Source organism: Rattus norvegicus, chromosome 1, assembly GCF_021556685.1.
Source record: "Rattus norvegicus strain SHRSP/BbbUtx chromosome 1, alternate assembly SHRSP_T2T, whole genome shotgun sequence".
NCBI lineage: Eukaryota > Metazoa > Chordata > Mammalia > Rodentia > Muridae > Rattus > Rattus norvegicus.
The window spans coordinates 168233242-168260973 of NC_141534.1; the positions used below are offsets into that span (position 1 = coordinate 168233242).

General features: G+C 41.9%; 1 protein-coding gene across 9 annotated transcripts in view; it reads left to right on the forward strand.

Moving 5' to 3' along the window:
• Fchsd2 (FCH and double SH3 domains 2) overlaps positions 1–26288 on the forward strand; it is a 320482-nt gene extending 294194 nt beyond the window's left edge. For 6 of the 9 annotated variants that reach the window (XM_087558787.1, XM_087558816.1, XM_087558798.1 and 3 more), the window contains 7 exons: positions 9213–9347; positions 14379–14462; positions 14585–14762; positions 15170–15390; positions 16156–16285; positions 16376–16458; positions 24341–26283. In XM_087558787.1, coding sequence (XP_087414913.1) covers positions 9213–9347; positions 14379–14462; positions 14585–14762; positions 15170–15390; positions 16156–16285; positions 16376–16458; positions 24341–24424 — 915 coding nt within the window. In that variant the 3' untranslated portion in view covers positions 24425–26283. 9 annotated transcript variants of the gene reach the window in all.
• The last annotated feature ends 1444 nt before the right edge of the window (positions 26289–27732 follow it).

Sequence of the window (27732 nt, forward strand, 5' to 3'; positions counted from 1 at the left end):
GTTTCTTAATGAGATTTACCAATGTTTGTTTCTCTTCGTTTTCTTCTTTTTCTCTCTTTGTTTTCTTTTGTTTTATCTTCTTCCTCTGTGGAATATAATGGCCATGTCTTCGGTGCCTTGGTACACAGTAGATACTTAGTGTTTGTTGCAGGAAGAACTGAGTGAATGAATGGAAGGACGTGATAATAGTAAACAAAGAGCTAAGGTTGTTCCTGCTGCTTCTAATGTTCGGTTGGGCCCTGCAGATGTTAGGAATCCTTGTTACATAAATTGGCTGGCATCCTGGAAGTTTAAGCACATTTAGAACATAGCACTCTAGTTTTCTAGTGGGAATGCATCGATACATTTAAAGAGATTGTGTGTAGGTATACATTATAAGGAAAAGCAATCTATTGGAAGTTTATTTTTAGCTGGGTGGTGGTGGCCTACACCTTTAATCTCAGCACTCAAGTGGCAGAGGCAGTTGGATCTCTGTGAGTAGGAAGCCAAGCTGATGTATAGAAGTAGTTCTAGGACAGCCAGGACTACAGGTAGAAACCCTTTCTCAGAAAAAGAGAGAGAGAAGAAAGTTATTTCATTATTAAATGCAGTCTGGCTTGTGGGGTTGGAAGTCATGCACATCATACCCTTGACTTTGGGGATGGAGAGCTTGTCCTGTTGTCATAGGAACAGAGTTGCTCCATGTCATGGAACATTGTCCGGTCAAATCTTTACATTCCCATCTACCTCAGGTTGTTCTGCTCCAGTTCATGGCCACAGCAAGTTCCAGGCACAAGCTTCTTTGTACTCTGTAGCATCCTGCTTCCAACCCGTCAGAATGACAGCTTGAGCTAGCACCTTTCGAGGGTGAATTTCATTGAGCAGGCATGTATAACCTCAATTTTTGCTTCATTCCTAAACATATCAAAGGTGGATGGGTTTTGGTCTTTCTTCAGTGCTTAGCTGCTGGGAGAACTGGCAGACCTTTATAGATCTTAGGGTATATGACAGCATGTGACTAGGTCCCTGTGTGGCAAACTCCGAGTCCTTTACATCAAATTCATCAACATACTTTGCAAAAAGTCACCCCTCTATGGATTTCTTAGGAAATCTTAGGTTAACCAACTCTTAAGATTTCCTTAAGATCTTAAGATCTCCACAGAATCTTTGGTTCTGTGACATACTATCAGAAAATCTCAGTACCAGCTCAGGAAGAGTTTGCCCATAAAGAAATGCTGTTTGACGTTAGCTCTTGATGGACTTAAATAAGAGCTAAATAAAAGCTATGCTTCTGCGTCTGAAGGAAGAAGGTAAATGAGATGTGCTTAGGGGCTTCTAGATGTCAGCTCATCAGGAAGTATCAGCCTCTGGGAAGTAGTACTTTTCCATCTTTTTCCCTCCGGCAGTTCTTCATCCCATTCCTCCTCCCACTCCTGTCTCCAAAAGGATGTCTTCACCCCACCCACCCTAACAAGCCTCCCCACTCCCTGAAGTCTCAAGTCTCTCAAGAGTTGGGTGCATCTCCCCTCACAGAGGCCAGACCAGGCAGTCCTCTGCTGTATATGTTTCTGGGAAGGGGGAAACTCGTACCTGCTAGTGTATGCTGCCTAGCTGGTGGCTCAGTGTCTGAGACATGTTGGGAGTCCAAGTTAGGTGAGACTGCTGGTCTTCTTATGGGGTCGCCCTCCTCCTCAACTTCCAGCCTTTCCCTAATTCAACCACAGAGGTCCCTGACTTCAGTCCATTGATTGGGTATCTGCATCTGTCTGGATCAGCTGTTTGTTGGGCTCTCAGAGGGCAGTCATGCTAGGCTCCTGTCCGTAATCACACCACAGCATCAGTAATAGTGTCAGTCCTTGAAGCCTCCTCTTGAGATGGATCCCAAGTTGGGCCAGTCACAGGACCTCCTTTCGCTCAGTCTCTTTTCCATTTTTGTCCCTGCAGTTCTTTTAGACAGGAACCATTCTGGGTCAGAATTTTTGGATGTGGGATGGCAACACCATCCCTCCACTAGATGCCCAGTCTTTCTACTGGAGGTGGACTCTGTGAGTTCCCTCTCCCCACTGTTAGGCATTTCATCTAAGGTCCCTCCCTTTGAGTCCTACATGTCTCTCACCTTCCAGGTCTCTGGTACAATCTAGCACCCCCTGCCCCCAATACCTGATTATCTTCCCCTTTTCGCCTTTCCCTCCTGTCACCCACCCAGGTCCCTCCTTCCTTCCGTCCCTCCCTCATGATTGCTTTCTTCTCCCTCCCAAACGGGATTGAAGGATCCTCACTTGGGCCCTTCAGCTTGTTAACCTTCTTGAGTTCTGTGGACTGTATCCTAGGTATTCTGTACTTTTTTGGCTAATATCCACTTATTAGTGAGTACATACCATTCATATCTTTTGGGTCTGAGTTACCTCACTCAGGATGATATTTTCTAGTTCTACCCATTTGCCTGCAAAACTCAGGATGTCCTAGTTCTTAATAGTTGAATAGTATTCTGTTATGTAAATAAACCACATTTTCTTTGTCCATTCTTCCATTGTGGGGCATCTGTATCATTTCCAGCTTCTGGGCCCTATCACAGATAAGGCCACTATGAACAGCCAGCCAGTCTGTATATTCCCTCTTTCAACTTAGAGATTATATTTCATGGAAGATTTACCAGTTATTCTGCTAAAGGAAATAGTATTTATTTAACCTTTGTCTTAAATAACATTGAAATGATTCAGAGAATGCTGTACCACTTCAGACTGACAGCTAGCTGGCCAGGCAACATGAGGCTGAAATACACACAATTGATTTTATAATCCTCGATTTTACATACATGCATTCAACCAACCACAGATCTGAAACTTGGGGTTTTAAAACTGCCTAGAGGGGTTGGGGATTTAGCTCAGTGGTAGAGCACTTGCTTGTACCACTTTGCAATCCCACCAGGTTTCTTTATATAGTCTTAGCTATCCTGGAAATAGCTTTGTAGACAAGACTGGCCTCAAACTCAAAAAGATCCTTCAGCGTCTGGGATTAAAAGTGTGCTCCACAGCCACCTAGCTAAACTTAATGTTTTATCCACTTTGACTTACATGGATACAAATGTTAGTTTCTAACTTTTAAAAGTGTGCTGGAGATGCAGCTGGGTTGTTGGAGCCTTTGCTAATATGCATGAACTCCTGGGTTCAGTCCCCAGTATCACCTAGACCAAATGTGGTTGCATACCCCTATAATCCCAAATACTCATTAAAAATAATAGGGAAGAGAGTCAGAAGTTCTAGGTCATTCTCAGCTACATAGTAAGTTTGGGACTAACCTGAGCTACACTAGACCCTGCCTCAAAGATAATGAAAATAGTGACATTACTGAAGTGCCTGTGACAGCTTCTTACTCATAAAACAAGTCAAGGAGCACTCCTCTCACCGTCCAGATGAGCATTTTCCTCTAGCTTTATCAGCTGATTTTAAATTGTCACTAAAAGGAAAGAGCAGGCCTCCAGTGTTATGTCAGGCACATTTGTACATTATCTGTGTGAGAAGAATTGGTTAGTAAGCATAGTTACTCTGGGTGTATTTACTACAGATGAGTTGATGGGACTTGGAGGCCTAAGTATCTCCTTACAGCTTGTGAGTAAGGTGAGATGACATCTGAACCCAGAGGTGTCTGCCTCTGCAGCCCTCAGACCACATGCCCTTGCTCTGTGGGCTTCTCTGTCTTCTAATCATTTTACTTATTGTGTAGTGCTTTTTTAATCACCATTGGATGTTTTCTTCCCAGTCCCATGAGTGGTTTGTCTTAAATCTTTGTGTACTTGTGGGCAGTTGACATTCAAATTCCCAAGCTTTTGCTATGTCAGCAGCTTTATTAACAGTTGAAGACATTCACATTCTGATATGTTTTGACATATGTGGACACCAGTGAAAGCATTGCAGTTCCGGTAACAAACGTATTTATACTCTTCCAAACTTTCCTCCTTCTTTTCATAGTCATGTCCACGTTTTGTTCCTCAGTTAACCCCTGGTCTAATTTCTGTGCTTTAGGTTAGTGTGTTCTCTGAAATTTAGATAAGAGAATCATATCAACTCTTTTGTGTGGAACTCCATGATGATTTTGAGGATCACATGTGTTGTGTGCTGACAGTGTGTTTATTTTCACTGCTGAACTACTGTTGTATAGCAGCGGGTGTTTGCTGTCTTACATGGATGGGCATTTGGATTGTTCTGGACTGTCACTGTCATTTTGTAAGTCTTGAATTTGGGTAGGGTAAGTACTACCAACATTTGCTGTATAGTGGGTGTATAGTTAATGTTTTAAGAAACTAATCCTGGGGACCCAGGTCTGTAATTTAGCTACCTGCAGGGCTGAGGCAGGAAAATCACAAGATCTGGAGTAGCCAGTGAGCTCAAGGCCAGCCTGGGCAATTTATTGAAACCCTGTCTCAAAATTAAAAGTGTAAAAAGTGCTGGGAAAAGGCTGACTTTCCGAGACAGGATCTCCATTTTTAGCCCTTACTGGCCTAGATCTCACTATATAAACCAGGCTGACCTTGACTGTTCTTCCTTCCTCTGCTGGGTTTGCAGATAACTGCCACCGAGGCTGTTCTCCTTTAAATAGACTTTTGGTAATTTGATTTGCGGTTTCTTGTTTAAAAAAAAAAAATCGTCTGTTCTATCCAACTTACCAATGTTATTGGCATAAAGTTTTTTTATAACATTCTTAGTTATTCTTTGAGTATCTAGAGCACTTTTAGTGATGTCAGTTACCACTTATTCCTGTATGGCTTTGTCTCCTCTTCTCTACCCCCACCTACCCCCATCATTCTGCTGTGATGGAGGTTCATTAAATAGATGGTTTTCACAGTCAGCAACCTTTTGGTTTCATTGGCTTTTTTTCCTGTTTCTTCCTGATTTATTAATTTCTGCTTAGATTTTAATTATTTTATTTCTCCCATCTAATTTGTATTTAATTGGCTCTTCTATGATTTTTTTTTTCAGGTAGAAGCTGGGGATAGTGATTTTAGACGTTTCCCCTTTCTTATGGAGGCGTTTGGTAAACATCCCTGCTATCTACCCCTTTATGTTCTTTGCGGTTTTCCTAATGTGTTACCATTCAGTTCAAGATGCTTTCTGACTGGCTTTCCGCTGTTGAATTTTTGAAACTTCGGGGAGGCTTTCCAGATATATTTCTACTTTAGATTTCTAATTCAGTTATGCTGTAGATCAGTAACATACTTCAGTTCTTTGGAATTTACTGAGACTTCTTTTGTGACCCAGTGTGTGATATATCAAGAGTGTACATTTTACTGCTCTTGAGTGTTGTGTTCTACAAATGCATGGCCTGTGTCTTCCATATTCTCACTGCTCTGTGAGCCGCACCTGACACACCATGCTTTAGGGAAAATGAGTCCTTTCCCAAACCTGTGTGACTTCTAGAAATCTAGGTGGTTCTGTTTCTAGCTTCAGCTACTCTGTTCATACACATAAACTACTCAGCTGAAGACTTGAGGCCTCTGCAAATTTCTCAGGATCTCGTTCTGACTCCTTGTTACTGCCACATTGGCCCCCGTGAACTCCCTGTTCCACTGTATTGAGATGGCACACACAACTGTTCTTAGCCTGGAAGCTTTTTCTGAGAGTAAGTTGAGCAAATTGTTCCCATTCCCCAGGCGGCTGTCTTCATCACTTGGTGCCCTGTGTCTTGAAAACTTTCATATATTTTGACCATATTTTTAATGTCATTATGTTTTATTTATTGGGGGTAGGGCCTGCCATGTTGATCAAATAGAAGCAAACTTGAAAGTCAAGTGTCTGTGTCTTCCGTATTCTTACTGCAGGACAACTTGCAGGAGGTGGCAAGTACCTTTACCCATGCAGCCACTTCACAAGCCCACAACCAATTTTTTAAAATTGTTTCTGGCATGAAATTCAAATCTGGTCCCTAATGTACCATCTTGCTTTGAACAGAAGTTTATATATTGTCTACTCAGACCATGCTTGGAGTAAGGTCCTGTGCTCTGCAGTCACTTCTCTGTCCAAGCAGAGTTCAAAGGTTCTGCTAATCAAATTTCTGCAAGTAGCTGCTTTCCTCTGTGTTGAGTGTTGGCAAATTCTTCATCTGATTCTCTGTGCCTCATAAAACCAGCAAAAGTTAATGACATACTAAGTACCTCCCATTTGCCAAGTGAGTATTCAGGGTTTAAAATGCATTACCGTCTTTAACCTTATGATAGCCCTGTGAAAAAGTACCTGTCTTCATTAGAAAAATAGTTGTCTTCATAACAGTTGAAGTCACTGAAGTTTAGGAGCCAGATGACTTGCCCAGGATCACATACAGCAGTATTCACATCCAACCTGTCAGGCACTGCATCCTGTCTGAGAGCACCCCAGAGCTGAACTGTCAAGTAGCAGAAAGACGCTGCTACAAAAACTCCCACAGGGTTCCTCTTACTGCCCTTGCAGGAAGAGAAAGCTTTTACAACATTTAAGAAAGGAAAAATGAAGTATGGCTAAGAAGAATTGTTTTGATTGGAGAAAGAAGGATTGAGAGTGCAGTCCTTAAGATAAGAGAGTAAGGAAGAGTGGGATTTTAGAAATGCTGTGTCAAGAAACCATGAGAACAATAAAGAAGGAAAAGGAAGAGATTAGTCTAAGATACCGTGCTTTCAAAAGCTGCTAGAGCCATGCAAAGCATCTGACAGTCACCCCTGTTGTCACTAAAGCCTTCTAGTCCTTTCCGTGAGAATCAAACATGAACTAAAAACAGGAGGTAAATGGATGTTAGTATCAGTCCATGCTGGCAAGAGAAAGTGCTCTGGACTGATTCCCAGTACCAAAGCACAGCACATGTTAACATTCCATATGTATTTTTGGAAATTTGTTCTACCCCATTTTTATCAATGTCTGAGTGTTTTGTGTAATATAGTAAAATGTCTCTAACTTTCCCTAGAGTATGAAAGAAAGGTCTTCTGAATATATAAAATATGTTAAAGGGACCAGAGAGATGGCTCAGTGGTTAAAGATGTTTGTCCTGCTCTTGCAGAGGACCCATTTCCCAGCACCACAACGGGTGGCTAGTATCTTAATGCCTCTGGCATACGCATGCATGTGTGTACATGTATGCTGGCACACACACACACACACACACACACACACACACACACACACACACAGAGCTAAAAATAAAATACATCTTTAAAAAAAAAAAGAAAAATTTCACTGGCCATGGTGACCTTATGGGTAATCTGATTGTTCAGAAGGAAGAAGCAAAGAGTTCTAAGTTGAGACCAGCCTGAGATACATATATTTCAGGTCAGTCTGGGATAACAGTGATACTTTGTATCAAATAAACAACCAAATGAAAACTGTAAAACTCTGTACCTAGTAAACAATAACTCCCATGAGCCACTTTTAGTCCCAACAAATGCTATACTACTAAGACTTTGGCTAGTCTTCATACTTCTTAGAAATGGAGTTGGTGTTTATCTTTTTGTAATGGCTTACTTTACTTAGTATAATGTCTTTAAAGTACATCCATGTAGTAGCATGTGTCAGCCAGCATTCCTTCTTTTTTAAGGCTGAGTAATATTCCATTATCTGTGAGTACTGTTTCATGTACCTTTTCTTCTACCAGTGGAACTTTAGCTGTTGTAATATTGCTACTGTGAACAGTAGTTTACAAACATCTGTTCTAGTCTTTGCTTTCATTTCTTTTAGATATATACCAAGGAAAATTTTAAATACTTCTATGTTTAATTTATTAAAGAAACATTATCCCGTTTTTCACAGCAGATGTGCCATTTACATTCCCACTACAAGTATATAAGGTTGTATACAGTGTAAAGTGTATAAGAATGTAGCAATACATGCTCTTTTTTCCTTAATAATAGACACTAACAAATACGGAGTAGTATCTCATTGGGGTGGGCTTTAGTGGGTTGTTCATTGTTGTCTTATGTTTCTTTTGGTGGCTGTGTTTTTTTTTTGAATGATTGATTGATTGACTGATATAGGGGTTCATGTAGCCCAGATTGGCCTGAACTTACTATATAGCCAAGAATACTCCTCCTGCCTTTGTCTTCAAAGTGCTGAGATTATAGGCATGTGCTAACAGGTGTCACCCTGTAGCCTAGACTGAAATCACACTTAAAGCAGTCCTCCTGTCCCAGCCTCCTGAGTGCTGGTATTACAGACATGATCTATCATCTGTGGCTTCATTGTAAGGGTCTCTTGTAGCTCATGCTGGCTTCAGACTCGCTATGTGGCCAAAGATGACCTTGAATTTCTGAGTGCTGAAATTGCAAGCATGCACCACCAGCACACCTGGGTTTGGGGGGGTAAAGGATGGAACCCAGGTCTGAATGCACATTAGGCAAGTGCTCTTGTCAAAGGAGCTGCACTGTAGCTCCTTCACTGTGGTTCTGGTAATATTCAGTAACAGAGCACTTTATCATATTTAAATCTGCTGTTGGTCATAATTTAAGCTATATGTTGGGCAATATATTTTCTAAAAATGTGTAAAGTGTTTCTAGCAACCATTGATATTTCCTCATGTTAGCATTTAAAAATGTTAAGAAGGCTTTTTTGCCAGCATTTAACAGCAAAAAGTTAAAGGATAACGATAAATTACTTCTTGTATATTTGAGAAGACTTATTTGTGATAGAGCCACTTAGTCCAGAATCTACTACCCAGCTAAAGCCAGCCTTGAATTTTAACCCCCACTTCCAAAATGCTTGAATTATAAGTGTGCATCACTGAAGTGTTTTACTGTGTGTGTGTGTGTGTGTGTGTGTATGTGTGTGTGTGTGTGTACACCATGGTGTGCATGTGGAAGTCAGAAGACAAAGAAGACAATCCGTGGGAGTTGTCTCTTTCCTTCCCCCATGCGATGACTCAGGTCATCAAGGTTGGCACAGCAAGTGCTTTTGCAAAACCACCAGCCTCCCAGACTGATGTTTTCCTTCTTTTTAAAAGACACAGTCTCACTACGCAGCCCCCAAGTGGTATGAAACTCTGCAGATCATCTGGCCACCAATCCACAAAGATTTGCCTGCCTCTAGCTCCTGCGTGCAGGGATTAAAGGCGTGTGTACTACACCTGACACAGCATTTTACTTTCGATTTTTAAAATTCTCTACTCTTTTATAATATGTGAGGTTAAGCTAATATTTGAAACAACTCAATTTCAGTTTTTGTTTGTTTTCTACCATTTTTATGAAATAAGCAAAATAGCCAATGGCTTCTAATTTTTCCTAGCTTAATGCAGATGCTGAAAGAGAAGAAGGAGAAGAGTTTGAAGACAACATGGATGTTTTTGATGACAGCAGCTCCAGCCCTTCTGGCACCTTAAGAAATTATCCACTCACCTGCAAAGTTGTTTATTCCTATAAGGTTTGTATCTCCCCCTATATCCACTGATAGTGATATGACAACTCTGAGAACTCATGGAACTGCATCTGCTTACACTATGCTGGCTCGCACAGAGCTGCCATCTGTTGATAGCAACAGGACATGGTGGTAAAATATTTAGTCTCTGCATCAGACTTTTCTGCTTAAAACCCTGTCTTTGCTGCTCTGAGCTACCCAACCATACACTGGGTCTCTGTTAACCCGTTTTTTAGGGAGTCTCTTTGTTAGTTTTCCTGTATCATAGGAACTGTATTTACTGTGAAGACTAAGTAACACTTCCATAGCAAAGCACTGAGCATAGAACCTGTATCTCATAAACTTTCAGTTCGTACGCCAGCTTGGCATAGACCCTCTATTAGGAAGCCCCTCAAGATTAAGGCCAGAGGGAAAATGTCTTATAAAGAGCAATTGTAGGAAAAAATCAGTACAATAGGCAGTGGCTGCAGTTCAAACTCTAGGAGCACCCAACTCCTGCCCCCTGAACATCTTCGTACTGGTAACGCCTTCTGCCTAGAACTCTTTATTTCCTCAAGTCTCAGCTGCCTATTTCTCTCCCTTGGAGCTCAGCTTAAAAAGCACCTCCCTTGCAGGAGAGATGGCTCAGCAGCTAGAAGCTCTTTTTGCCCTTAAAAAGGACACAAGTTCAGTTCCCAGCATCCACATACGGCAGTTCACAACCACTTGTAACTCCAACTCCTGACTTCTAGCCTCTCAGGGCCGTTTACACCCACACAAATAATTAAACTAAAATAAATTGTATTTTTTTTTAAATCTTTCTTTTTTAAAAAAAGAAAAAGGTACCTCTTAAGGTCACTCCTAAAAGTGTACTCTGACCCATTGTCTTCTGTCACATATGCTGACCATGCATTGCTGAACAGTGATATGTTCTGAAGAACGCAGTATTAAGTGATTTCAGTGTCTTGCAAACATCATGGAGGGGACTTCCACAGCCTAATATAGAGCCACTACTCACTGAGGGTCTGCTCTGTCTGCTTTACACTGCTCTTCAGGCCACATAAACAAAGCAAATGATGCTAAATCCCTGGAGTCAGTTCTGTGGTAAGGTTTCTTTTAAGTGGCAGATATACACCATAACACATCACTCTAAGCACCTGTGACGATGCCTGGGCACAGAAAATGAATGACGCAAGGGAGGCATGAACAAATGAGTCCTGTGTAATAAGGCACCATGGTAGAGGATGGTGCCAAAGATGATAGGGGATGGTATAGAGAGAAACGTTAATGCTGTACACTGATAACCCACCTCACCCTTGTGTGCTGAAAGCTGGCCCCATCTACACTCAACAGCAGTCATTCCAGGGAATTTGAGTTTGACATCTACTTGTTAAATTTAAATTTGTAATATATCATGTTTTCTAAAGGGTTAGGGCTTTTATTAATGTAACTTGTTTTAAAAATAATCTGGGGTTGGGGATTTAGCTCAGCGGTAGAGCGCTTGCCTAGCAAGCGCAAGGCCCTGGGTTCGATCCCCAGCTCTGAAAAAAAAAAAAAAAAAGAAAAGAAAAGAAAAATAATCTGAAAATTTAAGCATCTTTTGAGACATTTGGAAAGGTCTTTTAAAGTATAAAGCTCAAAGTATTTCCTGATGTTACTTCTTATTGTTATATTTACTTGAAAGTTCCAGAAACAAACTTTGTGATACTTAAGTATAGAGCCCTAAGCCTCCACCTGATTTCAGACAGCTCACATTCTTCCCCGTCTCTTCTGCTGATAAACCCAGTCATTTCCCTACTGAAAACCAGACTAAAACTCTTTAGGGATCAGAAATTTAGCTCAGTAGTAGAGTACTTCACTAGCAAGCAAGACTCTGGGCTCAAATCCCCATCTCTGGGGCTAGTGCTTGATTCCCAGAATCAAGCACATGATAGAAAAAGAGACCTGATTACCAAAAACACACAGATATACATGTAGACAAAACTCACCTACAATTTTTTAAAAGGATAGTATATGTTGGTTTACATCTTTAATGCTTAAAACAGGCAGATCTTTGTGAGTTCCAGGCCAACCAGAGCTACATAGTAAGAACCGACCTCAGAGAAAACAAAACAAACAAAACTTGTTATTAATGTAAATACAAAGAAAGAATACCAAATTGTATAGTGTCTCCACAATCTCTGTGCACATTCTTCAATTTCTACAATGAATAAGCATGACTTTTTAAACCCGGAAAGCAAAATGCAGAAATGTAAAGATAAGTGGAATGGATGTCTGGCTTACTGGGTATTCAGACTTGAAGGACAGGGTTTAAGACTGTATATTTAATAGGCACTTAATAACTATTTGCTGTCTATAGTTGGGATGACAGAAGTGAGAAACATAGCCCTGCTTTAAGTCATTCTAAAAGGAAACCCACAGGAATGAATTACTAGCTGGAGTGCCAGGCATGGAAGTCTGTATCAGAGAGATACAGAAGTCTTAGGGAAGTAAAAGGGAAGAAGCAAGAGGCTTCTCATGATGACTGTTATGGGAAAACATGAGCTGTGCCGCAAATCACAAGTAGTACTAAGAGCCGCTGTTGATTTGCCCATTCCTAACCTCTTCTGTAACCCTATAAGGAAAAGATTATCAAATGTCCCTTTCATTTAACAAACTTTATGTGAACACCTCTATTTACCAGCAGTGGGTTTTGTTGTTGTTTGTGGTTTTGTTTTGTTTTTTTTATTGTTTTGTTCTTGATAGGATTGTGGCATTGACCAAAAAGGCCCTTAATGGACCCTATATTCTACTTTTGAGTAACGTAGGATGAGAAGTTCAAACCATAGATCAAAAATATCTTTCTCTCTCTCTTTTTTAAAGATTTTTCTAAACTTTTTTGAATGTGCATTGACTTTTTGCCTATATGTGTAGCTGTGTGAAAGTGTCAGAACTCCTGGAGCTGGAACTACAGACAGTTGGAAGCTTCCCTGGGAATTAAACCCATGTTCTCTCAAGAGCAACCAGTGCTCTAACAGCTGAGTCATCTTTCCAGTCCCTCAACAACACCCTATGGTTATTGTCCATAGAAATAGACTGAAGCTGAACTTAACACTCAAAGCTATCAGACCTACTCATCTGAAAGACAGAGGAGAGCTGGCAGACAGAGGACAAAGGGAGGAAACAGAGGCAAGGAAGAGCACTGTGTGTTCAGAGAACAGGAAAGAGTATGTTGGCTCAAGGCTTTCAGAGGCCCACAGGGCCCACCCACTCCCTGTAGATCTTACACCACCACTCGAGTGCTTGCTTCTATTGGCCCACTGCTGCGGAGCTAGATGTGAACCTCCATAGTCTGTCACAGGACAACAGTATGTTTAAAGGTGCCCTGAGCCTCATGGCAGTGGTGCACACCTTTAATCCCAGCACTCAGGAGGCAGAGGCGACCAGATCTCTGTGAGTTCAAGGCCAGCGTGAACTCAGGTCTACAGAGCAAGTTACAGAACAACCATGTATATACACAGAGAAACCCTGTGTCAAAAACACCAAAAGATAAAAAAATAAGTAAAAATAATAATAAAGGTTCTCTGCCCCCTTCCTCTTCCCCTCCCCTGCCTTCATACACACTCAAGCCTGGTTGTATTGTTACTAAGTCTTGCCATGTACTTAGGAAAGTGACTTCATTTCAAAGGTGCTTTTGCTAATGTATTTACTAGTGGTTTTGTTTGTTTGTATCTTTGTGTATAGTTTTGTGTTCTTTTGAAAAGGATGTCCTTTTGTAGCCCAGGCTATCCTGGAACTCCTCTTCTTGTCTCAGCCTGAAATTAAGGCATATGTTACCCTATCTGGCACACAATGTTGTTTCAGAGTAACAAGAAAATTCCACTGAAGAAAATATGAAGAATAGTTTTCTATTTATTAAAATCTGTCATTAGAGTATTATAAATGGTCATTCACCTTCAGTCCTGTTTTGTGTCAGAAAGCTGTGACATCATCCATAATCTGAGTTTTAATGAAATGGGAAATCCTTCTCAGGAAGTGACTCAGTATCAGCACCAGTTGTGGTGCAGCACACCGTGATCCTGGCATTCAGTAAGTGAATGCAAGAGGGTCAGAAATTCATGCTCTTCAAGGTCCTCAGCTACATAGCAAGATTGAGGTCAGCTTGGGCAACATGAGACCATATGTCCAAAAAGAAGTGACTTACTTTATTTTCTTTTGTTGGCACAATTTAGAGGTATTTTATACTTGAGATTTGAAGAATGATAAGGCCTGGTGTGGTAGTGGGGAAGCTTTGAAGGCTTTTTGCTAGAGAACTAGAAGATGAATGTCACAGGTGTCAGACAAGACCCCTCAGGAAGCCTTGGTGGAGGCTCTCTCTCTGGAGTTCCCTCTGGAGCATCTGAGTTTCCTCCAAGTTCTGTGTCTCAAAAGAAAACATTGTGGCAGGTGCCAACTGAGACAGAAAAGCAACTACAGCTATTGGAGAACTCTCCATGTTGATCAGCCCGGTCTCCCCATCAAGATGGAGCAAAACCTAGCCTCAGTCATTGGCTTGCTCATAGCTTTCTTCTTTTGGCCATAACTTTTCAGTGGTTCCAGAAGAGCGCTGGGCAACATGCAATCCATGTACATAGTGTCTGCGCTCCACTGCATGCACGTCCATCAGTGCCTTCCCTGTTACTCACGCCTCCCAGGTCATCTTGGTTCTGTGCTTTTACTTGTCACATTGACTGCCATTCTTTGGAGAATGGCAAGGTTGGCATTTGGAATAAATGGAGGCATCACGCTGAATAACTTACGGCAGATAGCGAGCTGGAGCCAACATCCAGGCCCTCTGCTTCAGAACAGTGCTCTGCTCACTGAACCTGATTACCTCTTGAGGATCCAGTTTCTGTTGCAGTTTTATTTTGTTTAGTTTTCTGAAGTAAAACTTCACCTCATTATGATAGTTTTACAACACTGAAATTTTGTTTCTCAAAATCATTTCAATATTTTGATCCCTGGCTTTTGTTATAACCAGCTCACATCTGCTCTTTATCTAACCTTTTTGATTTTGTTCATGGCCATCCTACATTGCAGGCTTCTCAACCAGATGAGTTGACCATTGAGGAACATGAGGTGTTAGAAGTGATTGAAGATGGAGATATGGAAGACTGGGTAAAGGTATAATTCCTTTGCTCATATCACCCCTTCTTGTGATGTTTCAGGCATTTGATTTGGTTCTTGGTATGCTCTGTCCAAATTCTTTATACAAACCTGTTTTTTTTTCCTTGTCTTTTACCCAGGCTCGAAATAAAGTTGGCCAAGTGGGTTATGTGCCAGAAAAATACCTACAGTTTCCCACCTCAAACAGCCTACTGAGCATGCTACAGTCTCTGGCTGCTTTGGACAGTCGGTCACACACGTCCAGCAATTCCACAGAAGCAGAACTTGTTTCAGGCAGCCTGAATGGAGATGCTAGTGGTAAAGACTAAAATAAGACACTTGATCTGGTCATGTTTTTTACCTAAACTCGTAACTGAAAATTAGCCTACAGTGGGTTTAAAAGCACTTTATGTCCTGTGTTTTCCTATATTTGATATCTAGTCCTGAAAAGCAGAGGCATAAAGATAATTTCAGTGAATAATAACTTACAACTTACCCTGTCCTGTGTGATGCTCACTAGTTGTCATAAAGCAAGGGTGGTTATGGAGTCAGCCCATCTTGCTAAGACACATTCTGAGTACACCTAGTAGTTGGGAGTTTGAAGCAGGAGGATTATTGCAAGTTTGAGACCAGCCTGGGCTACAGAGAATACCTTCTCTCAAAATCAAGGACAAAAGCAGTACATCTATCTGTCTCTTACCAGTTTGTCTTTCTCTTGCTTCCAGTCTGTTTTGTGAAAGCACTTTATGATTATGAGGGCCAGACAGATGATGAGTTGTCCTTTCCCGAGGGAGCAATTATCCGCATTGTGAACAAAGAGAACCAAGATGATGATGGCTTCTGGGAAGGGGAATTCAGTGGCCGAATTGGTGTTTTCCCATCGGTGCTAGTGGAAGAGCTCTCAGCCTCTGAGAATGGCGACACTCCATGGACAAGAGATATTCAGGTGTGAGAAGGCACAAGACTGAAGAGCTTCACCTTTGCTCTACTCCTTAGTAGCCAAGTGTTTACCCAACTGAGTTTAGAAAACTGGAGGCTTCTCAGGACCTTGTAGAAAGTGAACGTCTTACATCTCATTCTCTTTCCCACACTGCTTTCTCTGAATTCAATAAAATACTAAGTTTCATAGGACATTGGAGAGATGATTTTGCTGGAGAGAAAGAAGCCAGGGAGAGGATGTATTGTCTCCAGCCAGATTCCACAGTATAACCCTTAACCAGACTGCCTTACCTCATGAGAACCTCTGTCTCTCCCAGGGTCTGCCAGAGCTCTAGGGGGCTCAGTGTCCCTACCACAGCTAAGGGTGATTTTTACCGGAAACTGTTGGTTTAATTTGTCCTCTTGCTCCAGCAGGCCTAGCAGATGGAAGGATAAGGCGTGTGATTGTGTCTGCTTAGTCTGACATGTAGAAAACCTAGAAATCAGAAACTCAACCAATGACTTGACTTCACACACAGACACCATTTGTTCTCACAGATTTAACTGAATTGCCTAATAGAGAACCCCAGAGAAGGGTTGACTTGGAAATGGTCTAAGATACAGTCAGTAGAATAATGTAGTACAACACAAAATTGAAGCTTTTGTGAGGCTGACGGCCCTCAACAGTTAGTTATAAGTAAGTGCCAAAGAAAAGGAAGGCATGCTGGGCAGCAAAGTAGCCAAGCTCTCCTCTTGAGGAGGCCACCTAGTAACTCTGCCTCCTTTGCTGCAGGTCTCTCCATCCCCCAAGCCTCACACATCCCTGCCTCCACTGCCTCTGTATGACCAGCCTCCCAGCAGCCCTTACCCCAGTCCAGATAAGAGGAGCTCCCAGTTCTTCCCCCGGTCTCCTTCAGCCAATGGTAAGAGTTCTGGGCAGCTGCCCCTCACCACTTACTTCTACACTGGCATCTTTACTATCCCATCATAACCTCTTGGATTCTCTCCCTCAGAAAACTGCCTTCATGCTGAGTCACCAGGATTCTCACAGGCCTCAAGACAGACTCCTGACACCTCGTATGGCAAGCTGCGGCCTGTAAGTCTCCCACCTTGAAGGGTTATGGATTACATAGTTCTTCCAAACTGAAAATGATTTATTTTGCCCACATGGTCCATTTTGCTATTGATCTGCCATGCAGTGCTTTGGGGAAGTATAAAGAACTGTAAGAAAGAAAAGCTATATTTTTGGTTGTGAGTCCAGCCTTTAATGGTTGAGCCATGGCTTCCCAGTACATATGCAGTAGAGGGCTGCCTTTTCTTGCCTCAAGATATGCCTAATCCTACAGAGACTTGATACACCAAGGTAAGGGTGTATGGGAGAGGCACCCTCTCAGAGATGAGGAAGATGGTGGAGGAACCCTGTGGCAAGTTACCAGGAGAAGGGGGCAGCATTCGGCATGTATATACATAAATTTTTTAAAGGAAAGAAAGAATGAAAGAAAACAAGAAAGAAAACAAAGGCTATAAAATGAGCTGATATGGTGGTGTATACCTTTAATCTCAGCATTCAGGAGGCAAAGGCAGGTGAATCTCTGAGTTCTAGGCTATATAGCAAATCCTAGGCCAGACCCTGCCACCGCCGTGGTCATCGTCATCGTCATCATCATCATCATCATAGGTGTTGGAGAGATGGCTTAGCAGTTAAGAGCACTTGCTGCTATTGTAGAGGGTCTGAGTTTGGTTTCCAGCACCAGCATACATTGTGGCTCACAACTGTCTGCAACTCCAATTCCAGGAAGTCCGGAAGGCTCTCGTCTGCCCTTCTCGGGAGCCAGGGATGCACATTACATATGGTTGCATACAGACAAACGTACACATAAAGTAAAATCATTTTTTAAACTCAGTTCACATCCCAGTCACAGCCCCCACTCCTTCCTCTCTTCCTAGTCCCACCTTTACAAGTCTCTTTCCCATTGCCCCAAGAAGGGAAAAACCCCTCCCTTGGGTACTGCCTCACCCTAGGACATCTGGTCCCAGCAGAACTAGACATGTCCTCTCCTACTGAGGCCCAACTAGGCAATCCAGGTAATCAGAAGGGGATCCAATGGCAGGGAACAGAGACCAAGACTGCCACTTCTTAGGGGACCCACATTCAAACCAAGCTGCACATTTGCTATGAATGTGTAGGGGCTCTAGGTCCAGCTCCTGCATGCTCCTTGGTTGGTTTCCCAGACTCTGAGCCCCCATGGTCCCAGGTTAGTTGACTCTGAAGGTCTTCTTGTGGTGCCCTTGACCCCCTCTGGCTCACTTGTATCTCCCACTCTTCCACAAAACTCCCAAGCTCCACCTGATGTTTGGTTATGGATCTCCTCATCTGCCTCTATCTGATGTTGGATCAAGCCTCTCCAACAGTTAAGCATATACCTAAGCTAAGTTCCTGTTTGCAAGCATAGCAGCGTATTAATAACAGTATCGGGTTAGCTCTCTCATTGTGTGGGTCTCAAGTTGGGACAGTCATTGGCTGGCTGTTCCCTCAGTCTCTGCTCCATCTTTATCTCTGCACATCTTGTAAGCAAGACGGATTTTGAGTTGAAGGTTTTGTGGGTAGGTTGATGTCCTCTTTCCTCCTCTGAAAGACTTGCCTGAGTACAGGAGGTACCCACTTCAGTCTCAGTATCTCCCACTAATAGGATCTGAGCTAGAGTCAGCCCCATAGACTCCCTGTATCCTCTCCTGTCCCAGGCTTCCAGAGAGTCACCAGAGATAACCTCAGCTATTTCCATTCTCAATCCAGCCATCTCCCACCTCCTTCTCTTCCCGTACCTGATCACCATATCTGTTCCCCTCCTCTTCTACCCATTCCCTCTTCCCATCCACCTCTGATGACTATTTAGTTTCCCCTTTTGAGTAAGATTCATGCATCTTCCCTTGGGACCTCCTTACTACTCAGTTTCTTTGGGTCTGTGGATTGTAGCATGGTTATCCTGCATTTCATGGCTAATGTCCACTGATAACTGAGAACATACCACGCATGTCTTTCTGGCTCTGGGTTACCTCACTCAGGATGATATTCTCAGGTTCCATCCATTTGCCTGTAAAATTCATGATGTCTTTGTTTTTAATAGCTGAGTAACCTGTTATGTAGATATACCACAGTTCCTGTATCCATTCTTCAGTTGAGGGACATCTAGGCTGTTTCCAGTTTCTGACTATTACGAATAAAGCTGCTATGAACATAGGTGAACAAATGTCCCTGTGGTGTAGTGGGGCATCTTTTGGGTATATGCTTAGGAGTGGTATAGCTGGGTCTTGAGGTAGAACTATTTCCAGTTTTCTGAGAAACCACCAGTTTGATTTCCAGGGTGGTCATACAAGTTTGTACTCCCACCAGCAATAGAGGAGTGCTCCCCTTGCTCCACATCTTTGACAACATGTGCTGTCACTTGAGTTTTTGATCCTAGCCTTTCTAATAGGTGCAAGATGGAATCAATCTCATAGTCGTTTTGATTTGCATTTCCCTGATGACTAAGGATGCTGAACATTTAAGTGTTTCTCTGCCATATGAGATTTCCCTATTGAGAATTCTCTGTTTAGCTCTGTACCCCACTTTATAATTGGGTTGTTTGGTTTGTTGTCTAATTTCTGGAGTTCTTTATATATTTTGGATATTAGCCCTCTGTTGGGTATAGGGTTGGTGAAGATCTTTCCCTAATCTGTAGGTTGCCATTTTGTCTTACTGACAATGCCCTTGCCTTACAAAAGTTTTTCGGTTTCATGAGGTCCCTTTTATCAATTGCTAATGTTAGAGCCTAAGCCATTGATGTTCTGTTCAGGAAGTTGTCTCCTGTACCAATGTGTTCAAGGCTATTCCCCACTTTCTTTTCTGCTAGAGTTTATGTTTAGGTCTTCGATCCACTTGGACTTGTTTTCTCCATGGTATAAATATGGATCTATGTTCATTCTTCTACATGGAGACATCCAGTTAGATCAGCACCATTTGTGGAAGATGCTTTCTCTTTTCCATCTAAGGTTTTGCCTTTGTTCAAAAGTCAAGTGTCCATAGGTGTGTGGATTTGTTTCAGGGTCTCTGACTGGATTCCATTCATCAACCTGCCTGCTCTTATACTAATACCATGTAATTTTTATCACTATTGCTCTGTAGTATAGCTTGATGTCAGGGATGGTAATACTGCCAGAAGTTCTTTTCTTTCTCAGGATTGTTTTAACTATCCTGGGTGGGGTGTTGTTGTTGTTGTTGTTGTTGTTGTTGTTGTTGTTGTTTTTGTTGTTGTTGTTGTTGTTTTTCCATATGAAGTTGAGAATTGCTCCCTTAAGGTCTGTAAAGAATTACGTTGGAATTTTTGTGGGAATTGCATTTTATGGGAATCTGTAGATTGCTTTTGGTAAGATGGCTATTTTCATTATATCAGTCCTACTGATCCAGGAGCATAGGAGATCTTTCCATCTTCTCATATCTTCCTCAGTTTCTCTCTTTAGGGACTTGAATTTCTTGTCATACAGGTCTTTTCATTTGCTTGATAGAGTCACACCAAGATATTCTATATTATTTGTGGCTATTGTAAAGGATATCGTTTCCCTAATTTCATTCTCTTTCTCATTTGTATAAAGGAGGGCTACTGTTTTTTGTTTGTTTGTTTAGTTCATTTTGTATCCAACCACTTTGCTGAAGGTGTTCTCTGGTAGAATTTTTAGAGTTGCTTATGTATATTATCATATCATCTGCAAATATCGTCACTTTTACTTCTTCATTTCCAATTTGTATCCCCTTTATCCCCTTGATCCTCTTTAGTTGTCTTAATATTCTAGCTAGAACTTTGAAGTACTGTATTAGATAGATAGGGAGAGAGTGGGCAGCCTTATCTTGTCCCTGGTTTTAGTGGAATTGGTTTAAATTTCTCTCCATTTAATTTAATATTGGCTGTTGGCTTGCTGTGTATTGCTTTTGTTATGCTTAGGTATGTGCTATGAATTCCTGATCTTTTGAAGACTTAACATGACGTGGTATTGGATTTTTGTCAGACAAATCCACACACCTATGGTATCATTTAATGAGATGATCCTGTGATTTTTTTTCTTTCAGTTCGTTTATATGGTATATTACATTGATGGATTTTTGTATAATAAATCACCCCACCATCCCTGGGATAAAGCCTAATTGATCATGGTAGATGATATTTTTAGTGTGTTCTTGTATTGATTGTGAGTATTGTTTTACGTATTGTTGCATCGATGTTCATAAGAGAAATTGGTCTGAAATTCTCTCTTTGTTGAATCTACATGTAGTTTAGGTATCAAGGTGACTGTGGCCCCATAGAATTATTTTGGCAGTGTCCTTCTGTTTCTGTTTTGTGAAATAGTTTGAGGAGTATTGGTGTTAGCTCTTCTTAGAAAGTCTGGTAGAATTCTGTTTTTATTTTGGTTAGGAGACATTTAATGGCTACTGCTCTTTACTTAGGTTATGGGACTGTTTAAATAGTTTTCCTGATCTTGGTTTAACTTTGGTAGGTATCTGCCTAGAAAATCATCTGTTTCTTTTAGATTTTCCAGTTTTGTAGAGTATAGACTTTTGAAGTATGACCTAATGATTCTTTGGATTTCCTCATTGCCTGTTGTTGTTTCTGATTTTGTTAATTTGGATACTGTCTCTCTTCCTTTTAGTTTGGCTAAGGGTTTGTCTATCTTGTTGATTTTCTCAAAGAACCAGCTCTTGATTTCATTGAGTCTTTGTATTGTTTTCTTTGTGTCTAACTGGTTGATATCAGCTCTGATTTTGATTATTTCATGTGGTCTATTTCTCTTGGGTGTGTTTGCTTCCTTTTTGTTTGTTTGTTTTTGTTTTTTGTTGTTGTTGTTTTTGTTTTTTGTTTTTCCTAGAGCTTTCAGATGTAATTTTAAATTGTTTGTATGAGATCTCTCCAGTTTCTTTATGGAGGCACTTAGTGCTATGAACTTTCCCCTTAGCACTGCTTTCATTGAGTCCCCTAAGTGTGGGCATGTTATGCCTTCATTTTCATTGAATTCTAGAAAGTCTTTAATTTCTTTTTTATTTCTTCCCTGACCCAGAGATCATTGATAAAGAGTTGTTCAGTTTCCATGCGCTCGTAGGCTTTATGTTGTTTCTGTTGTTGAAGTCCAGCTTTAATCCATGGTGGTCTGATAAGATACAAGGCGATATTTCTTGTATCTGTTGAGGCTTGCTTTGTGACCAACTATATGGTCAATTTTGGAGAAGGTTCCATGAGGTGCTGAGAAGAAGGTATATTCTTTTGTGTTTGGATGAAAGGTTCTGTAGATATCTGTTAAGTTCTGATTCATAACATCAGTTAGTTTCATTATTTCTCTGTTTAGTTTTTTACTAGATGACCTGTCGGTTGGTGGGAGTGAGGTATTGACGTCCCCAAGTACTATTGTATGGGGTTTGGTGTACAATTTAAACTTTAGCAATGTTTCTTTTACAAATATGGGTACCCTTGAATTTGGGACATAGATATTCAGAATTGAGACATCATCTTGGTGAATTTTTCCTTTGAATATGAAGTGTCCTTCCCCATCTCTTTTGCTTAATTTTGGATGAAAGTTATTTTATTAGATATTAAAATGACTACTCAGATTTGCTTTTTGGGGTCTACTTGGAAAACTAAAAATCATTTTTCTTAAAAGGAAGGTTATATAATAACTCATCCAGTCTACATTGGAACTTTCCTCCCTGAGCCAAGGTAAGATCAGAGAGGGTAGCTGTGCAGTACTTAAATATAAACATAGCACAATCATGAAATGAAGCAATTTCTTAGCAGATATTTATTAAGAATCCATTTTTTAGCCTGGTGGTGGTGGTGCTAACCTCTAATTCCAGTAATTGCTCCAGGTTGATAATGGTCTACAAAGCCACAACAGCCAGCTACACAGAGAAACTGTCTTGAACCTTCTAGTCTCCCCCCTCCCACCAAAATGAGAAAGCATTTTCCTGGGGCTGACAAGGTGACTCAGCAGTTAAGAACACTGGCTACTCTTCCAGAGGATCTGGGTTCAGAGGATCTGGAACTCTAGTTCCAGGGATCTACCACCCTCTTCTGGCCTTCAAGGACACTGCATGCACATGGTACACAGACATGCATGCAGGCAAAACACTCATATATATTAATTACAGTATTTTTTTAAGAGTCTGTTTTTCTGTGTTTGCATCTTTGAAAGACCTTGAAGTAAGATACACTTCATGGCCTCAGAGAACTTGTGTTCTGAAGGATGTGTTTTGACAAGAGTGATCTCTACAGTTAGTTGTTTGTTGCCCCACACTCTGCTGTCACTCCCTCTCATCACCACTAGACTTCCAGGCCATAGCCTGAAAACTGGTAATCTAGAAGCTGTGAGGCATTTTATTTTATTCAAATTTGATCCCTTGATCCACTGACTTGATTCATTCAACTGATGTGCACTGAGAACCTTGATGGACTTATAGGTCTTTATTGTTATGGAAGGCATTGTAGAGGAAGAGCAGGATAGCATTTTGGCTGCTTGTACACTTTTTTTTTTAAAGATTTATTCATTTATTATATATAAGTACACTGTAGCTGTCTTCAGACACACCAGAAAAGGGCATCAGATCTCTTTACAGATGGTTGTGAGCCACCATGTGGGTGCTGGGAATTGAACTCAGGACCTCTGGAAGAGTAGTCGGGTGCTCTGAACCGCTGAGCCATCTCTCCAGCCCTGCTTGTACACTTTTAAAACCTTGCTACTGGCTGGGCATGGTGGCACATGCCTGTAATTCCCAATATTTGGGAGCTGAGGTAGAAGGATCATGAGTTCAGAACCAGCCTGGGCTATAATAAGAACTTGTCTCAAAAAGAAAAAGAAATTCTATGGCAGCTTAACAGAGAGTGTGGAGGGAAGCAGAACAGTTGGAGGGAGCCACTGGGATGCTGAAGGAGACAGTGGCAGCAAGGCTGCCAGGCTCTGAGAGGGCAGGGAGTAAAGAGGACCCACCTGTTGTCTCAATGGTACACGCCATTGTTCTGTCTCAGCTGCATCTGCTGAACTCATCTGCACTGAACTCACTCTTCCTGCATGATCTCATCTACTCCCATGACCATTCCCATACCAGCAATCCCCACCATTCCTGCTGCCGTGGTCCCAGCCTCCTACCCCTCAACCCAAGGACAGTGACAGGTCCTGCTGGGTTTACTGTCAGAGCCTTCCACTGCCCTGCAGACTATCTGCTAAGTCATCTTCCAGAGAACTCTAGCCCACTACAGTCTCTTCCTACACTGCTGAGTCATGTTTTCCCACCCAGATCTGACACTCTGTATAACCAACCAAAACCTCTACCTAGAGGTTTGTCTCTTTTCTTTCTCCTTTAACTTCATTTTTCAGTGCTGGGAATTGAATCTAGAGCCTTGAGCCTGCTAAGCACTCCCTCACTGGGTTACATTTCCAGCCCCATGTTTTTTGGTTTGGTTTGGTTTTTGAGATAAAATATCACTGTGTAACCCAGGCTGGCCTCCATCTTTCTGCAGTTCTCCTGCCTCTGCCTCCTGCATGCTGGGATCACAAGTGTGTGCCACCCTGCCTGACTATCCAAGTTTCTTACTGTAACTTAATAAGGCCCTTCACTACTTGCCCCAGCCCACCTCTCCAGCCTTGTTCCCCATGTCTTTCCTGATAGAGTAGTTCCAGTCCCCATACTGTGTCTTCTTTTTGCCACTCCCAGCTTTACTTTGGAGAAGTGTCTTAGGACTACAGCGACTTGCAGCCCTTGGTGCTCCCAGCATAACAAACAATCTAACCTGACATCTCGTGCAGAGTGGGGCCTGCTGTTCAGGGCAGGGAACACACAGAAAACTGAGAGCGTTCCCAGGCCCTCAGGTGTCAGTGTACGTCTAGAGGAGCATTGAAGCTTTCCACATGCTAGCAGCCTCTGAGTCAAGAAGCTGATAACCCTGTAATTGTCTCTTGCTCAGGTTCGGGCGGCACCCCCACCACCCACACAGACCCACCGACGGACAGCTGAGAAGATGGAGGATGTGGAGATCACACTGGTGTGACCATGGATTTACCTCCGTTCCTGCTACAATCAAGGCCAGGCTTGGGGTTTGGCCAGTCTCTTTCTTAGGCACCTTTGCATGATGATGACTCTTGAACAGAGCAAAACCAAGGAGGATTCGATGTGACTGGTTGGCCTGATTGTGCCTTTTTTGTTGTCATTTTCTATGTCATCTCTCCTACCATAGCACAATTCATAGCGGGTCCTAGAAGCAGAGGGGAGCAGCTCTCATGCCTTATGGTGGCCCATTTTTATATGAGACTCAAGGCCAGGCCTAGATCCAGGGCACAGACCCAGAATTACCAATTGTGTGAACTCGTACAGTATATTACTGTGGCCACGAGGCTGTGGCAAAGATCTCATCTTTCCTCAAGTGGATTTTGCTCTTCTGATTATTATTCAAATCATGTTGACTGTGTAAGGAAATGAGGGATCCAGGAGAGGCTGGCTCCTCCCCAGGTTCATTCCCATACTGAAAATGCAACTTTATTGGGAAGAAGGTGGACTGTCTGAGCTTAGCGCCAATTGCATTAATGCACATCTCTTCCACAACTAACAGATTTAAAATAACAGTGTCCTTTGTATTAATATTTACGCCATTCATTTAGTATTAGTGGGCTGACCTGGAGGGGCTGAGGCCACATCTTTCCCATCACATAGACTAGAAGGGAGGCTGGGGAAGACGCAGAGATGCAGCTTCCACGTCGGAAATGAGCCACTTTAATGCTCTTTTTACCTTTGGGTATTTTCCTCTTGGTTTTTACAGTGTATATCCTTCTGACCAGTGTCCTTTGAATCCAAGTGTCCGGCTGCATTGAGGACAAAGGCCTATATCGCTCAGCTTCTCTACTGGGGAGGCCCTTATTTTATTCCCAAGCCAGAGTACTGGCCTAGACATCTGGGTTGATTGGTGCAGACTTGTTGTCGCCTTCTGAAAGCACAGCTTCAGGTCCCACTACCCTGACATTTGTCTGGGGGTGAAGAATCTGTAGGCCCTGGAGGGAACCTGCTTTCTGTGGAAAGGATAAAGGACTGCACACCTGCCCAGGTGAGACCAAGGAGGCCAGCACCTCCTGCAGGTCATGGAAGAGGTTCATGGTGCTCCCCTTGGCTCAGCCTAGAAGGGCCGAGCACTCTGGACTGTAGATCTTGACCTAGGGAACAAAGCAATGCTTGCCAATTTGTCTTTTACCTTGACTGGGAAAAGAAAATCAGATTTAAAGGTTTTATGATGCTTTGAATTTTCCATCCCTCCTGAGAATCTCTAAAAACTTGAAATGGTCATATGTCCCCATGGGATTTTGACTGATATCAGAGCTGAAGGGATTTTCAGTCATTCAATAACTTTAGCAATGATACTCTGATGAATCTTCTCCATGAATTTGGATTTTTGGTTTTTGCATTTATCTGTTGATCTATTTGAGGTCTTTTTATGTTTATCAAACTTATTCTTAAGTTTAAAAAATTGAAAGGGTATTTTAAGATTTTCAAATTTGCTGATCTTCAAAGTGCTGATAATAGAGCAGTTCCTGCCACCCATATTCTGTTGAGCTAACCAAATTGTCCATGGATTTGAGTTTCCCATAACCTCAGAGTTATTCGAACTCTTTTGTTATATTTTAAAATATTTTTTGGAAGAGCTGCTAATTTTATTTTAAGAAACAAAGTTGTAAAAATATATGCCTCCTTTTTAAAAAAAATAAATAAATAACCCTTCTCTCCAGGCCGAATAACCCGGCATCACCGTGCACAGGTCAGGGCTCAGAGAGAGCCTCCGTGCAGATGCGCTTTCTTTACAGTGGCTGTAAAAAGTTTGTATTTATTATGTATAAAATGTTGAATAATAAAAAGTGAAATTAAGTTTTCCAAGTGTCCTGATAAAAAGAGTTGACTAGGTGGGCTTTGAGAGAGAGGATGCTTCTTGTGGGCCATCCTTAAATCACTTGTGCTAAGAGCAGGAAGTGAGTCTACCCAGGCAACACAGATCCTGATGCTATTCTTGTCCAGCAAGAGGGAAGAAAAGACAGGTCATGTATTTGAGGCCAGGACCATAAAATGAGTCGTGTTGTGATCTAGTTACAGCCTGAGTCTCTCTTGCTTCCAAACAATCACAAATCAAGGTTCCCCTCTGGGTTCTGGGGATTTAACTCAGGTGGCCAGCTTGTGCAATAAAAACTTTTACTCACTGAGCCACTGGTGTGGAGGAACCTAAAGATCCAGCCCTTACCTGGAGCAGGGTTGCCACCTTCCCAGGCATTTTCCTGCGCATGTGTGCTTCCTCTGCTGATTTAGAGCCGCGTTAGGTAATACTCTAGAGTTTATGTCATCTTTTTATTTACTTTATTATTGTCTTTTTGCTTGTGTATGATTTATGAGTGCAAGTATGTGTGTCTGTGCCCCAACACATATTTGAGGATCAGGACAAATTTTTAGATGCCTTTCTGTGCACTTTGCTGAGGTGGATCTTGTTTTTTTGGGGATTTTTTTGCTGTACTGTGCACTCCATCCTAGCTGGCCCTCACGTTCCTGCACCACTGCTAGGTTACATTGTATAACCTATGTGTAACATTGTAACATTTTGTTGGTTGGTTGGTTTGTGTTCCTCTGTGGATTCTAAAATTTGAACTCAGGCGGCCAAGCTATGTGCAGCAAAAGCTTTTACTCACTGAGCCATCTTGCCAGCCATGTTTTTGTCATTCCTTTTGATGGCTGCATATTCAGTTGTTTGGGTATATAATTATCTAATGTTCCTTTAGTGAAGTGCATTTAAGTAGTATCTAGCCATTTGCTTTTAGGAAATTAAAGCTAACATCATTGTATATACTTCCTTATAAATTTGTTAGCAGTGTAAATATTGGGCAAATTCCTAAATGTAAAATTTGACAGAAAGGGTGTGTGTCTGTCTGTCTGTGTGTGTGTGTGTCTGTGTGTGTGTGTCTCTCTGTGTGTGTAATTTTCTTTTGTTAGATGCTTGCCAAATTGTCGTCCAAAAGAATTGCATGAGTTTGCATTCCCGCCAACAGTACATGGAGCAGCATGGACGTGGAAATCGGGTATGGGTTATTTAAATCCTGGCTGAGCCACTTGCTGCAGCTACAAGGACTTACTGGCCTGAGGAGAAGCCTAGATTCAGGAAGGAGACAAAGTATGCAGCAAAGGGTGGCACACCAACACCATCTGCACTGTCATCTCTCAGCCTTCAAGGTCTTCAGGACAAAGGATCCTTTTCTATCTCTGAGCCACTTAGTAACCCACAGGAAGATGGGGTTTGAAGTGCCATAGATCTAGAAGACCATAAGGACACATTTT